Raw genomic sequence first — 13,371 nt, forward strand, 5'->3', positions numbered from 1 at the left:
TTCTGAATTAATTGGAGCGTCTTTAAGGACTTATTGGGGCAGCCTGATAATAAGGAGTTGCAGTAATCCAGCCTAGAAGTAACAAATGCATGGATTAGTTGTTCTGCATAATTGTGATGGTCTTTAGAATGCACCTACTAAATTTGGATTCGATCAGATCAATTCCCTAGGAGGAGTTCATTAAAATACTTTGAGGAATATCACAGAAAATGACCACTAAGTTTAAAATGGCAGACTTCCTGTTGGGTTTGGGGTATGGGTAAAAGAGGGTTTTTTGCTTGTCTGATTATGATACACAGGTGTACCAATTTTCATACATGTCGGTCTTGGAGGCTGATTCTGGGGAGCATGCCTAAGCCATTTTGCAACATATACAGGACCAAAAGAACACTTACATTTTCGCTACCAACAAATTTTGTGCAAAGTTTTCGAGCATGTTAAGGTCTCAAAAAATGTGATTCATTTGGTATTAAAATAATAATAATAGCCCTAGCAGTTTCAATAGGGCCCTTACGGTGTTACTGTTCGGGACACTGAACAAGCGCAGACAGCCCTCTGTCCAGAGTTATAATGCTGATTGTCATGAAAACACAGGTAAAACAAAGCAAACAGTCTCTCTTTTTCTGTCTTACCGTCTCCTCTGCTCGGTCTCCTTTGGCACTGATGTAGTTCAGTCGATAATGTCGGACATTTCTCGAGTCGACAGCCTGCCAGGCCACCCGCATACTAAAGGTGGTTTCCTCATCGATCCTCATGTTCTTCACCCCGAAACGAGGAGCTGCAGGATCAGAGAGTAAGAATCATACTGCAGGTCACAGAGTCACACATCAACTCACTGAAGCACAAAACTGTCAACCTGTTTCAGAGAAATTGATTATATCAAGAAGCCATCATTTTGGCATTTAATTTACTCAAGGTTCTGCTGAGAAAGTTTCTGTGGCAAAATATCCGACAACCTTCATGATGATACACTATCTGTCTGCAGATTTAAAACGCTATCAAAGAAACAGCGCCAGAACACATGTAATGAGATATTTACTACCTGATGTTTTCTTAATCTTGAATCTGAGTTTTACCTTAGCATAACTTGGAAGTTAAAAGGTTTCCATCGAAACATTATTAAAAAAACATAACATAACCCAACACACATTTTTACCCCAAACATAAAAATATTTATTTTACATATTTCTGCAACTAATTAGATTACTTTCATCAGCAGAATTAATTGGTATAAGGTCCTCGACCATTATGAATTCATGCAACAGAAGGGTCTAAGAGTGATATATAATGTATTCCAGATATCGAGGAACATAAACACACAGCCAACAGTTAGATGGCATCACTGAAACAGAGGGCAGGAGAGCAGGAGGATTTATTAGGATGAAATAATGGATCAAGGATGAGGGGCAAGGTTGAACATGAGGAAGACGTGGAGAGGAAAGATTCATCACCACAGCCAGAATGAAATATTTACCTTCTGTTGTGGTAGTTGTAGTAGCAACCGTGGTTGTTCTTTCAACTGAAAATTAAAGAAAATATTTATTGATCTGCTTGATGAAAGAGATGTTCAATAAAGAGTTTAAAGGATCCTCTTTGAAGTTTCTATCAATCTGAAAAATAATGTCCTTCTCCGACTGACATAAGAACAGAAAATATGACATAAAGAAAGTACAACAGTTGGAAAAGAAGCCAAACCAAAGATACTGGAGTAAATACTGTTACTGTGCACTTTACAGACACATAAGGACAGTTGGAAGCCCAGAAGTATCAGCTGTAGTGACATCTCATTTACCGGTGGTCTCTACGAGGATCACCTCGTCACTCTCAACCTCGTTACTGTAGATTGCAGCAAGGAGGACTTCATATTCTAGGGAGGGGCTGAGTCCTTTTATCAGGTAGGTGTTAATGTTTCCGTTCACCAGAACCTACAACAGATGGATGGAGACTTGTGTTAGATGGATGAATATAAAGTCAGTGACATAATCAGATGTATACAGAAGAGGTAAACACATTTCTATGTTGAGAGTTGACAAGAACTAACCATAATCTTTCCAAACAGCAAGTAGCATCTCATTTAAGCACACCTTTATATTTAATGTTACATCACTGCATGAAGACACAGACAGGTGGAGGAAAGATCAAGAGAGAGACAAAAGCCAACAGTTGAAGAAACTGATAACAAATGTCTTGCTTTTGGGATTATCATCCTTGAGATAATCTCCCGGAGAGAGACTCATCAGTGCGACAGAGAGAGAGAGTGAGACAGAAGAGAAAGTTGACTTTTATCTTTTTATATTCACCTCTGCTTAATTTTGTATCTTAATTGAATCATCTGATTCATGTGAGATAAAACGTGGCTGTATTTTTTATCAACAATAAGTAAAAGAGACAAAAGACAGAGACCATACAGTGATACATGTCTGTATTGCAGTAGTTGCGAGGACCTTGGTTTACTGTTGTTTGACATTTAGACATGAAATAAAAAGTAGAAGCAACAACAGTGAAACATGATGTTTGTGATGAAATAATACATAAAGAAAAAGAAAATCAATAATTTAATCAAACCACATTGGGCATACTGAGTCTGAGGCGATGGTGCTCGACTGGAAAGCTCTCGTCAAGTTATTACCCCGAGAGAGAAGAAGTTCAAGTATCTCAGGATCTTGTTCACTAGTCAGGGCAAACAATGCAGACATTGTAGAGAAAGCTGATGCTGAAAGAGAAGCTCTCAATTTACCGGACCACCTACACTTCAGACCTTGCTTTAGGTCATAGGCTGTTCGGTAGTGAGAAAAACAATGTGATATCTATTACAAGCTGCCAAAATGAGTGCAGCCTTGTGGGACTGCTACCTGGACAGGTGTAAGCAGAAGGAAATCAATAAATGTACAGATGGGCATCACAACACTTGACCTGATATCTTTTTGAGTTTGTTTAATGTTGAAAACAGTCAGGTTCCCCCTTCAGCTTATGCAATTTGCATAAAAATCAATTGTATTTTATTGTAATCAAATCTCAATGTATTTTATTACACTTTAATGAATTATACAATTGTACAACTGAATATATTTATTTATAAATTGCATTCTCTGACCCTAAACCATTTGCATATGTAAAAAAAACACACACACACACACACACACACCTCTTCACTGTCTCCTCCATCGGTGGGCGTCCAGATGAGTCGGTACAGAACCACATCAGACGCTGGGTGTTGCCATGACACCCTGAAGCTGTCTGTGGAGACGTCACTGCTCTTCAGATCCAGCGGGTCTGGGACCGTCTCTACACACACATATACAGACATTAATGGTTATGGTAACAATAGAAAAGACAGCTTATGTTGTAACTTGTAAAGCCCGATTGCTATTTAATTTTGACATTATTTCTGAGGCCTACATTTATTACATATTATAACAATTCCTGTATGATAATAATATTGATATTAGTTCCTACTTGTGGTGAAGCTGTCAGTCACAGCCTCAGCCTGACCCTCATCGTAGATGGCAAAGACACCAACTGTATACTCTGTCAGGGAGGTCAAGTTTCTTAGGAACCAGGTTGTCACACGGCCAACATCCACCTGAAGAAACCAAACAACATATTTTTACATTTTGTGTGATTTGGTTTGTTCTTTATGCTGGATCGTGTTCAGAAGTTGGTCCACAGTGCAGTTAGCTGTCTCTGACCAGACTCTGACCAGGTGTAAGCGTGATGGTTTGTTTCTGAACACTGATGTCAGTAATGAGAACTGAACAACTCCCTCAACAGCTGTGAAAAGGTTTGTAAGTTCTGCTCCCACTGGTTGAGCCCTGCAGAATCCTCTCACCTCATTGGTCTGGACTCCGTTGGTCTTGACGTACATGATGCGGTAGCCTTTGATCTTCCTGGAGGTGGAGTCCCATGTGAGCCGGGCGGAACTGTGGTCCACATCTGAGAAACGCAGGTTCTTGGCTGGCGTCAGTGGCACTGAGGTGGGAGGAGAAAGATGAGACACGTAGTAAACTTCCATATCCAATCTATGCTATAGATTTGAATACTTGTAAAGATGTGGAAGGTGGTTACGATAAAGTGAACACAGGACGCTTGTTTCCCAGCTGCTCTGTGATTGGTTCATACAGGAACGACAAAAATGTTGAAAATAAAAAAAGGGAAGACACAAAAAGTTTCCTTTTGCTGCTCACTCTTGTTTATGAGCAACTAAAGATAAAGTGAACATGAAAATTATAAGTCTTGATTAAAATCAAACACACCACCTCAGAAATGATCATTAATCAATCCCTATCTGGAATGTACTGGATTGATTTATATTGCCCATGTATTTGTAATCGTGTTCACGCTCATTCATCTGATGATATCAGCAGCAGACACACAGAATGTGAACACAAAAACACAGCCGAGCCTCGATAAGAACAGAAACAGTAGCTGCCACAAAGCTGCTGTTATCAGGGGTCAAAGGTTAGTTGAGTTTTGATTTGTTAAGTGATTTCACACTCACACACACACTCATGGGGTTTTGAACCAGGGTTATTGCACTTGACTATTTTAATTATAAAGTGGACAAAACCTCACTACATCACTCACCCTCCCTCAGGCTCTGCCTCAACTTCTCTCTTTCATTTGTTCTCTCTGTCTCTACCCCCTGGAGGTACTGCAAAGGTCTAAAAAAGTGAGCTTTTTTAATTCAGCCAGGGAATCTGATTCACTCTCAGAGGCTTGGAAACTTTTATGCTTAGAATTACTGATCTGTTTTCTTTAAAAAAAAAGAATCCTGATAGTGCCCACCATTGCTTCACCTCAATTATACCAGGGGTCAGAATAAAGACAAAGCAGCAGAGAGAAAGAAAGGAAGAGAAGAAGGGAGGGAGAGACTGCCTCTGCTTTTACTGTAGGTGGTACCAGGGTCAGCACAGGAATGAGAAGGCTGGGAAATTAAAGTTTAGAGATAGGTAAATCTCTAAAGTTTCCATATAAAAAAATCCATAAAAATATCCAATGACCCATGTGCTCTAAATGTTAGCCTTTCCTAAGAAGTTTTAAGAAGAATAAGAAATGTATAAGTTTTATGAGAAGGATTATATTTCTTTCATTCTTTCTTCATTTTTTTGTAATTTAAAGTTTTTATATTATGTCAAACATCCTGCAACATTACAGTACAAAACCTTGTTTTCACTTAGTGGTTTACAGGTAAGAAAGTATGATATACATTAATTAATTTCAGTGGATTTTGACACAGAATCTTTCAGTTTAACTTGGATTAACTCGTATGAGTCTGAACAGTCATGAGTTTAATCCAGTCCAATGTGTGCTTGTATTTTCCCAGTTCCTTAGTACAGCCCTGGCTAAATTAAGGAAGTCTGCAGGAGCTAACCCAAACCGTGTCTTTTGTAAGTCCAGCTGGTAGAACAGATTTGACTCCAAGAAGGCAGAAAAGTGGTGTGTTTGGCAAGGGCTGATCCAACCACTCCTCAAATGCCCCAACCACTAAGGTCCAAAATGGGAAAACCAGTGGTTCGTTTCTTTATTCTTAAATAAAAGTATGGATGAATGCAGCGTTGAGTGATTCACTGTGATTCACACGCAGAAGGTCTGCTGTTTTCTATACTCACTGCTTTTCCCCCAGTTAAAAAAACAAATCAATCAGAGCTTTGGAGACTGTTTTAAGAATCGTGATCTCATCTTCTTGTGCCAGAGCCAGAAAAATATTGAGGATGAGATTGACGCAGCTATAAAATCTATCATAAAGTCTGTCTAGCTACTACAAGCTACTCCAAATCCAAAGCAAAAATAAACAAACATCAACATGAGACCAGACTGAATAATAAAGTGAAGATTTTGATTATCAGCCTAATAACAAAAACAAAGAATTGTTAATCTAAATATCCTAAAAATTCCTACTGCATGTTGTCTGCCCTTGTCATCTGCTTTTGAACTGTGTATCTACAAAGTGCAAAACTTTGTTAGATGCTTGTAGTCACCACAGCCAATATGAAGTTTGACTTTGCAAAGAGTATTTTTTACTTTATTCTCCATCATACTGCTTTTTTTTTTATTAAAGGTCTTTTCTCAGCAGCTGTGGTGCCCTCTTTTCACTGCAACGATCATTAAAACTCATTTTGCCGACAATGAAAGAAAGAAAACTGTAAAGTAACTGCATGAATTGAGGGACAAGGGACTTCTGAAGGCAGAGAGATGGGGTCTGAATGATTATGAACAAACAGGCTGAGTGAAAAGCACATTAAACTCATCTCCTACAAGCCCTATAATGCATCATGTGCTGTAACAGAAAACAAGAAATTAGGAAAAATTGTGACCACTGGCTGGTTATTAACTACAGAAAACTGCAAATAAACTAAATCAATTTGGTTTTCCATAAAAGTCTGAATGCTGCAAAATACAAATAAGATGACGTCATGTACCCCTTCTTCACTCCGGACATAATCACTGCATGATAGCAACTAATCAACAGAAACAAAAACAGTTTGGGTTTTTTCAGGAGTAATTAATGAATGAATGATTAAATACACATAAAGAGAAATGAGCACTGAACAGAATGTACGACTGACAAAACAAAATATGTTTGGATGGGTGGGTGGAAGGCACGAAGCCCTGCTTGCATGGATGAAGGAAAGTTATTTTACCATGAAAAGTCATTTGAGAGACCTCAAGCCACCCCAAAAACAACCACCATCTCCCTCAACAGCCACCAGCGTCCTTATCTGACCTGCATTCAAAGCCTTCACGCATCATAAAGACATAAACATGCCCTGACTTAAAGCCACAGGCCACAGACCTTAAAGGAGACTTCATAAAACGTTAATTAGTGAGCACGGTGGTGATTTGGGGAAGGCGAAGAGGGGAGGTACACTCATCAAGGCCTCAAAAGTCTTCAAAATGAGAGTAAGGTGCAAGAAATAGCACTGTGAGGGGAAGCTGGAAGCCGGCGCCATGCAGTGATTTTGGCATTGCTGGTTGCCAGTTTTGTCGGGGCAGAAAACGTGCCGGGACTTGACTAGAACATGCTGCAGCTGTCCTGGAAAAGCCACGTAACTGCATGCAAACACTTTGGCAAATGAAAAATCAGCGTAACTGCAGCAGCTGATTTGACTGATTAGAACAACTTCCAGCAGAGTGAGCTCTAATCAGAGAAATTAGCTGCTGTAGTGTTTGGAGAAAGAAGCTGCTTCCTCTTCCCTGCGTTTTCATTGATTCCCATGACACTCCAGATCTTTAGAAACTTCAGCCTAAAATTCACTGTAAGATTAAAACAAGTGTTCTTCTTACATAAACAGCCAGTCTTTTAGGAGATGTGTGGTTTCCTTCTTACAGGCCATCAAACAGCTGTAAGTCTAAATGGCTTGTGGTATGAAATATGATGAGTTCAGAGGGTCGTAAAATCTGTCAGGAATTTAATGAAATTGAATTTCATCAACAGCTAGTAGAGCTTATTGATGGTTCCACAGTGATATTCATATTTACTGTATGAGTCAGTGTGTGTGCTCTTGTATTTCTATCTCTGTGAGGACCAAAATGACCTTCATACTATGACAGTGAGGACATTTTGTCCAGTCCTCACTTTTTCAAAGGAGTGTTTGACGGTTAAAACTTTGTTTTAGGTTTAAGGTTAGGATTAGGTTTAAGTAAGACATGGTGGTTAAGAGTTAGATTTCTTTATGAGGACCAGCCTGAGCTTTAGACATTAAGAGTGAGGGCAATTTCCAGAGATGAATTAGTAGCAGTGATTTTCATCTCAGTAATATTTTATGTAAAGCACAGATGCTTGTTATGCCAGAACATACAGAGATGTTGCCTTCATTATAAACCTGTTAGAAAACCTTACAAGGAATGTGAAAGAAAAACATGTACAAACATGACATACAAATGCTATATATGTAAGCAGATGACAGAGCCCATAAATAAATATTTGTGATGAATGGTTCCTTCACTTAATTCATTTGTAGCCTGAAGTGATTGGCATTGTTTGATAAAATGACTTACACACCCTTTGAAATTTCTGCCACGAGGAGTTCATCAACCAAGAGTCTGAGGGGTTTTTATGACCTGGATGATGCTCACATTATCATCACATATTTGTGGTGATATGATCTGTCAACATCTCCCACAACAAATTTAAGGGATGTTGAGATAACAGCAGACTGTGTTTAACAGCTAAAATGTAACGTAAATCCATGAATCTCAGTCCACAATCAACTCAAAATCCGTATTAGATCCGAGAACTTCAAATCGGTGTGTGTGGACAGCAGAAACCGCAGGACAGATCTTTCTATGGAGCTGTTTATTACAATGTATTGTGACACAGCTGCTGCTAACACTCATGGTGTTCCTCTCAAACTGACCCATTAGCCACAACCATCTGTAACTTCAGTACATTGTTAAATTGAGGGAATGAATTAAGCACTTAGACGGAGCATTTGAGAATCATTTGAGGGTGCAATTATAACTTTAGGGAATGGGTTAATGATTTATTAATGAATAGACGTGTGTGTGAGAGACTTACATGTGGTCTGCTGGCTGGTCATCGGGTCGCTGGCCTCCTCTCCGTACATAGCGTACACCGTCACAGTGTACTCTGTGGCCGGAGTCAGTCCCTCTAGCTCCACCTCGTTCACTGAGTCCGCCACTTTCACCTGCACACACACAGCACACACAGCATGAAGGTATGTGCCTTTAGCAGAAAGAGGATACAGTGTGTCAAGCAGACATCTTTATCTCCCTCGCCACCATCTTATCTTGTCCACATCTATTATACCTCTCTGCATATCATCCCTCCATCAATCCACAGTCCTGTCCGGACAAGCAGAGAATCAAGCTGTGATTGCATAACATGACTTCTGAATGTGGCTGTGCCTCTTACTTTGAGCAGGTGGGACCCATCGGGCTCATCAAAACTATGTGCCTCACGTTCTGAGCTACAACATTTAGCTCAGCTACTACTTACCGCTAACTTCTATACTACAACTGTTAACGCACTATGGCCACAAACCTTGAACTTAGCCATCTTTCACCTTCTGCCAAAGACAAAACTGAAAACTCTGGCAGAACAGAGGTACTGACACATGTTTGTCCATCTGCTCCCCATTAATAAATAGTTTTTATTTTGGAGCCTGAGAGAAATAAGATGCACTGCCAAATTTTAGGAGTCACTTCATAACTGATGCAAAATGTTAAACAGAGATCTCAATACTGGCTTAAAATATGCAGCAGACATGAAGCCATTCATGTTCCAGAGTTACTTTATTACTGATTGAGCTGAAATGAAATGATTATTAAACATATCCAGAGTTTCCCTTTTCATTTGAGTATATTTAGATCTATTTTTGGCCTGGTTCCACTTTCTTGTACTATGGATGTCCAAATAGCAATGTTTAACAGATCGTCTTATCGTGGATTATAATGTGAACATATCTAAATAGGACTGTGGAACTCCCCACATTACAAGTGTTTGGATATTCAACATTTTGTTTTGGCTTTCACATAAATAAAGCAGTATGATGCAGCAATAAAAAGCATGTTGGTTTGGCCCCGTTGCTGTTGTTGTACACTCTGTTATATACAGATAAAAACACACAATAAAAGTTAGACTGCTGTGTTGGGCTGTATTTAGTTCTGGTCCAAATAAGTCTGAGTTTGCAAATGTTGCTTATGGGAGATCTAAGTGCAGATTCAGACCACAGACTGAAAAAAGTAGGACTTTAGCATCAGTGCAATCACCTTTCATTTAAAGTCAATGTATGACGTTCCTGCTTGCCTGCATCTTTGTCATTTACAGGAGCCAAAGATCTTAATTTGGGGTTAAAATAGGAGGTAAGGGGAAGCCTGGGTGGAGCTGTGGATGAATGTGTAAGTGGCAACCAACACAGCTGACTGTAACAGGCTGAGATACCTGTCAATCACGCAAATGTGCTCCTTTAATAATATTCATCTCCTTAATTAAAAACAACTATCAAAAGTTCAAAACATCAGAAGTTACATTTCAGACTTATATTCTAACTTTGTAGCCTGAGAGCAAAGTTGGAACTTTTTGAATAGCATTCAACACAATACTAAAATGATGTGTTGGTTTGAGGAGAGGCACTTCTCTTCGAAGGTCATTCTGTGATTGTTTCATACACACTGAATCACTGTCACTTTTGTTTTTTGTTGGCAGGAAAATAATCAGCTTTAGGAACATGGGTCTTCAAAGCCCATTTTAGTCAAATCCCTATCAAGAAATCTCCCTATTGCTGTTCACATCTTTTAATTTGTGTGTTCACTCTCTCTTGGGTTCTGTCTGCATTGAAGCCCACTGCTGCTCTGCAAAGAGTTTTCCTCTGAACCGTGTGGATGAAGCTCTTTTCTCAGTCAAACTGGACTGGATTTGACTCTGGCTTTGGCCCAGACGAGTCCCCACATGGCTCACGAGTGGAAGCCATACGAGCACGAGCCAGCCAAGCCCGGGCTCTGACAGTAGTGCCTCAGAGCCAGGCTTATCTTCACCACTGGAAAGCATCCATCCTGATTCTGAATTCCTCACTAAATTGTTTTTATCACTTTCTGCCTGGAGGGGAATGTGACGGCAGTAGTAATGAGGTCCGTGGGGAAAGGGAGGGATACAGACGGCTGGCTGTGCCCTTCATACCTCTCCTCCTCTACCTCGTCTGTCTCTCCTGAATCGTGCTGATTTTACCTGTCATCGATCAGCATGTTTTAATCTTTATATGCAGTTTGGTTTTTGAGGTTTTTTTACCTGTTGATGCTTGTCTTAGAATGTGGCTGTCTACAAGTGTGTCACATTTTCAATATTTAGTTTTCTTTCCTTTGATCTTCAACACTGGCTGATTTAACAGGTTTTAAAAGGGTTTATAGCCTGGTTTCTTTTTACTTGCACATTGACTGCATATAAAGATGGACAACATAACAGCTCCCCAATCGGCCCCTGGTGGCTGGTTGCAATATAGGTCATAAAGTCCACCCCCTCCATGTTAGCAGATGGGACGTGGACCAAACAAAAGAATCCAAGTACAAAAATGTCATGATTGACAGCTGAGCCCTCCCGCGATTGAGCCAGCCAGGTGTCTGGGCAGGAGCGTGAAAACCGTGGCTCCAACCCCATATACTACTGCACAGACTCTCCAAATGACATCACCAGTGCAAGATGGCAGCACCAGTATCCAGGATATTTTGGCTTCAGTTCTTGTACAGTGGGAGGAAGTGGAGACACGTCGTCCATCTTCATGCAGTATATATTTGGTCTTTCACCACAGGGAGCTGAAAGTTTGCTCAGGGTTTGTTTCGCTGTTTATTAAGCTGCCTTGAGCTGTGCCTCAACTAGTTTCCTCTATCATTATGATCTGATTTTTATGGTGCTTTAAAAAGTTTGGTCATGGTGTGCCTGGACAGCTCACCTGGTAGAGCTGGTGCCTCATGTACCAAGGCTGAGTCCTTGCTGCAGCGGCTATTATTTCAAATCTGACCTGCAGCCCTTTGCTGAGTGTCATCCCCTCTCTCTCTCTCTCTCTCTCTCTGTTACTATTGATTAAAAACCCTCATATATAGATATATAAAAAGGTTGTCAAACTCTTTCTCTGTTTTTGCCTCTTTCCTTCCATCCTCTCATATTTCTTATCTCCCTTACTGAGCATTATAAAGGGTATAAAGGATGATGGGAAGGTTAGTTTTATTAAGTCAAATGCTCATTAGAAGTCTGTCCCGGCTCTGAAAGACACTGTCTCAACTTCAGCTGGTTGACAGAACATCCTATAACAACTACCAGGCCAAACACGAAAATGTCAAAAAATAACAAAAAAAAGGGAGAAAAGCCAAGACAAGCGAAAGTGTTTGCAAGGTCAAGAGCTGCAATCAATTCAGAAAGACAGAAAAACCGTTGGCGCTTTGCTACTGAAAAAGAGTCAAAAACTTCTGTTGTGTCTCAAATGTCTCAAAAGTCAAACCTGTTGATTGTCATGATTGTCGAACTGTGAGATATAACTGGGTGTTCCAGTGCAGCTGATCCTACATCCAGGCCAACTCGGTTCCAGTTTTCTTTGACTTCTGAACACGTCTTTGCACAATATATAAAAACATCAAGATTTTGAGTGTTTTGTGTAAAACAGCTGATTTTATGTTCCTCTTTCCCTCTGAGTGAGGGCTATTTATCAAACTGTTCAACCAGAAACCAGCCCATTAATGGAGCCTTAATATTGTTGCTTGCCTACAGATATTAGTAAAACAATAAATGACATTTCCATTCATGTCACCACTCTTCTTCCATATCAAACACTAAAGTGGAAGAAGTAAAACCATTAGTAACTATTCCATGACGTATTATATTCTAAATATCTATTTTATGCTGTACAGTAAGTGTTACTGGAACTAATGCACACTTGGTAGATGTGTCGAAAAATGAAATGAAATGAACAAATGTCGATGATGGAAACACTGTGTCTGTAATTTCCAGTATTTTGTCCACCTCCTTTTATCGTGCTCTCCACACACACAAACACACACACACACACACAACCTCCTCACCTCTTTCTCGTCTGCAGGATCTCCCTCAGTCAGTGGAGCGTACAGGATCATGTACCCAGAAGCCCCGGCAGCGGTCTTCCATCGGACCCTCATGGTGCTGTGAGTGATATCAAACAACTCCAGGTCGTTCACCATGGGCAGGGCCACTGCACGACACAAACACAGTATTCTGTTGATTAGCTTTGAATATGGCAAGAAATAAACCCTACAGCTTGCCTTATTTTATGCTTCCAGCTTTAACAGGTTCAAATATGATCAAATTGAAAGGAAAAGTCTGGCCAGTATTTATTAAATCTAGTATATTTCAGCCCGACAGTATCATGAGGTTACTCTGATCTTACAGCAATAAAAAACAAACAGCAGTATGTGCAATTAAATGTTATTTTCTTATACACTGTGTTCCAAATTATTATGCATATACTGTTTTTGTTCTTTTTCTTACTAAATAGTCGATTAATTGGCAGTAATAGGATTTCTTATTCCTTCAACAATTATATCGTAATCTGGATTTTATTAAACACAATTATCAATGATGACAATGGAATTTTTTTGCAAAATAACTCAAAATGCAGTTTTCCAAATCATTATGAAAACACAGTTTCAAAACACAGTTTCAAAACACAGTTTCTAAAGGATTGAAAACTGAAATCTGTTGTATTTTTTGCATTAGAGGGGATAATTTTTCTCAAATCAAAGCTATTTAAATCAAAAACATCTCAAGAGTTACATATTAACATAGGAGCCCTTCTTTGATATCACATTAACAACTCTCTCATCCATTGAACTTGTAAGTCCATGTACAGTTTCTGCCTGTATTTCCTTTGAGGATGCCAGAGTTGCCTC

General features: G+C 39.6%; 1 protein-coding gene across 3 annotated transcripts in view; it reads right to left on the reverse strand.

The window, feature by feature from the left end:
* LOC118342691 (collagen alpha-1(XIV) chain) overlaps positions 1-13,371 on the reverse strand; it is a 140,678-nt gene that overhangs the window by 71,023 nt on the left and 56,284 nt on the right. For all 3 annotated transcript variants that reach the window (XM_035681308.1, XM_035681307.1, XM_035681309.1), the window contains 8 exons: positions 12,529-12,674; positions 8,519-8,648; positions 3,830-3,969; positions 3,457-3,583; positions 3,146-3,285; positions 1,793-1,925; positions 1,475-1,519; positions 633-778 (listed from right to left, as the gene is read on the reverse strand). In XM_035681308.1, coding sequence (XP_035537201.1) covers positions 633-778; positions 1,475-1,519; positions 1,793-1,925; positions 3,146-3,285; positions 3,457-3,583; positions 3,830-3,969; positions 8,519-8,648; positions 12,529-12,674 — 1,007 coding nt within the window. The remainder of the gene's footprint in view (positions 1-632; positions 779-1,474; positions 1,520-1,792; positions 1,926-3,145; positions 3,286-3,456; positions 3,584-3,829; positions 3,970-8,518; positions 8,649-12,528; positions 12,675-13,371) is intronic.

This window comes from Morone saxatilis, unplaced genomic scaffold (assembly GCF_004916995.1).
Source record: "Morone saxatilis isolate NCDOM2014 unplaced genomic scaffold, NCSU_SB_2.0 Contig9, whole genome shotgun sequence".
NCBI lineage: Eukaryota > Metazoa > Chordata > Actinopteri > Moronidae > Morone > Morone saxatilis.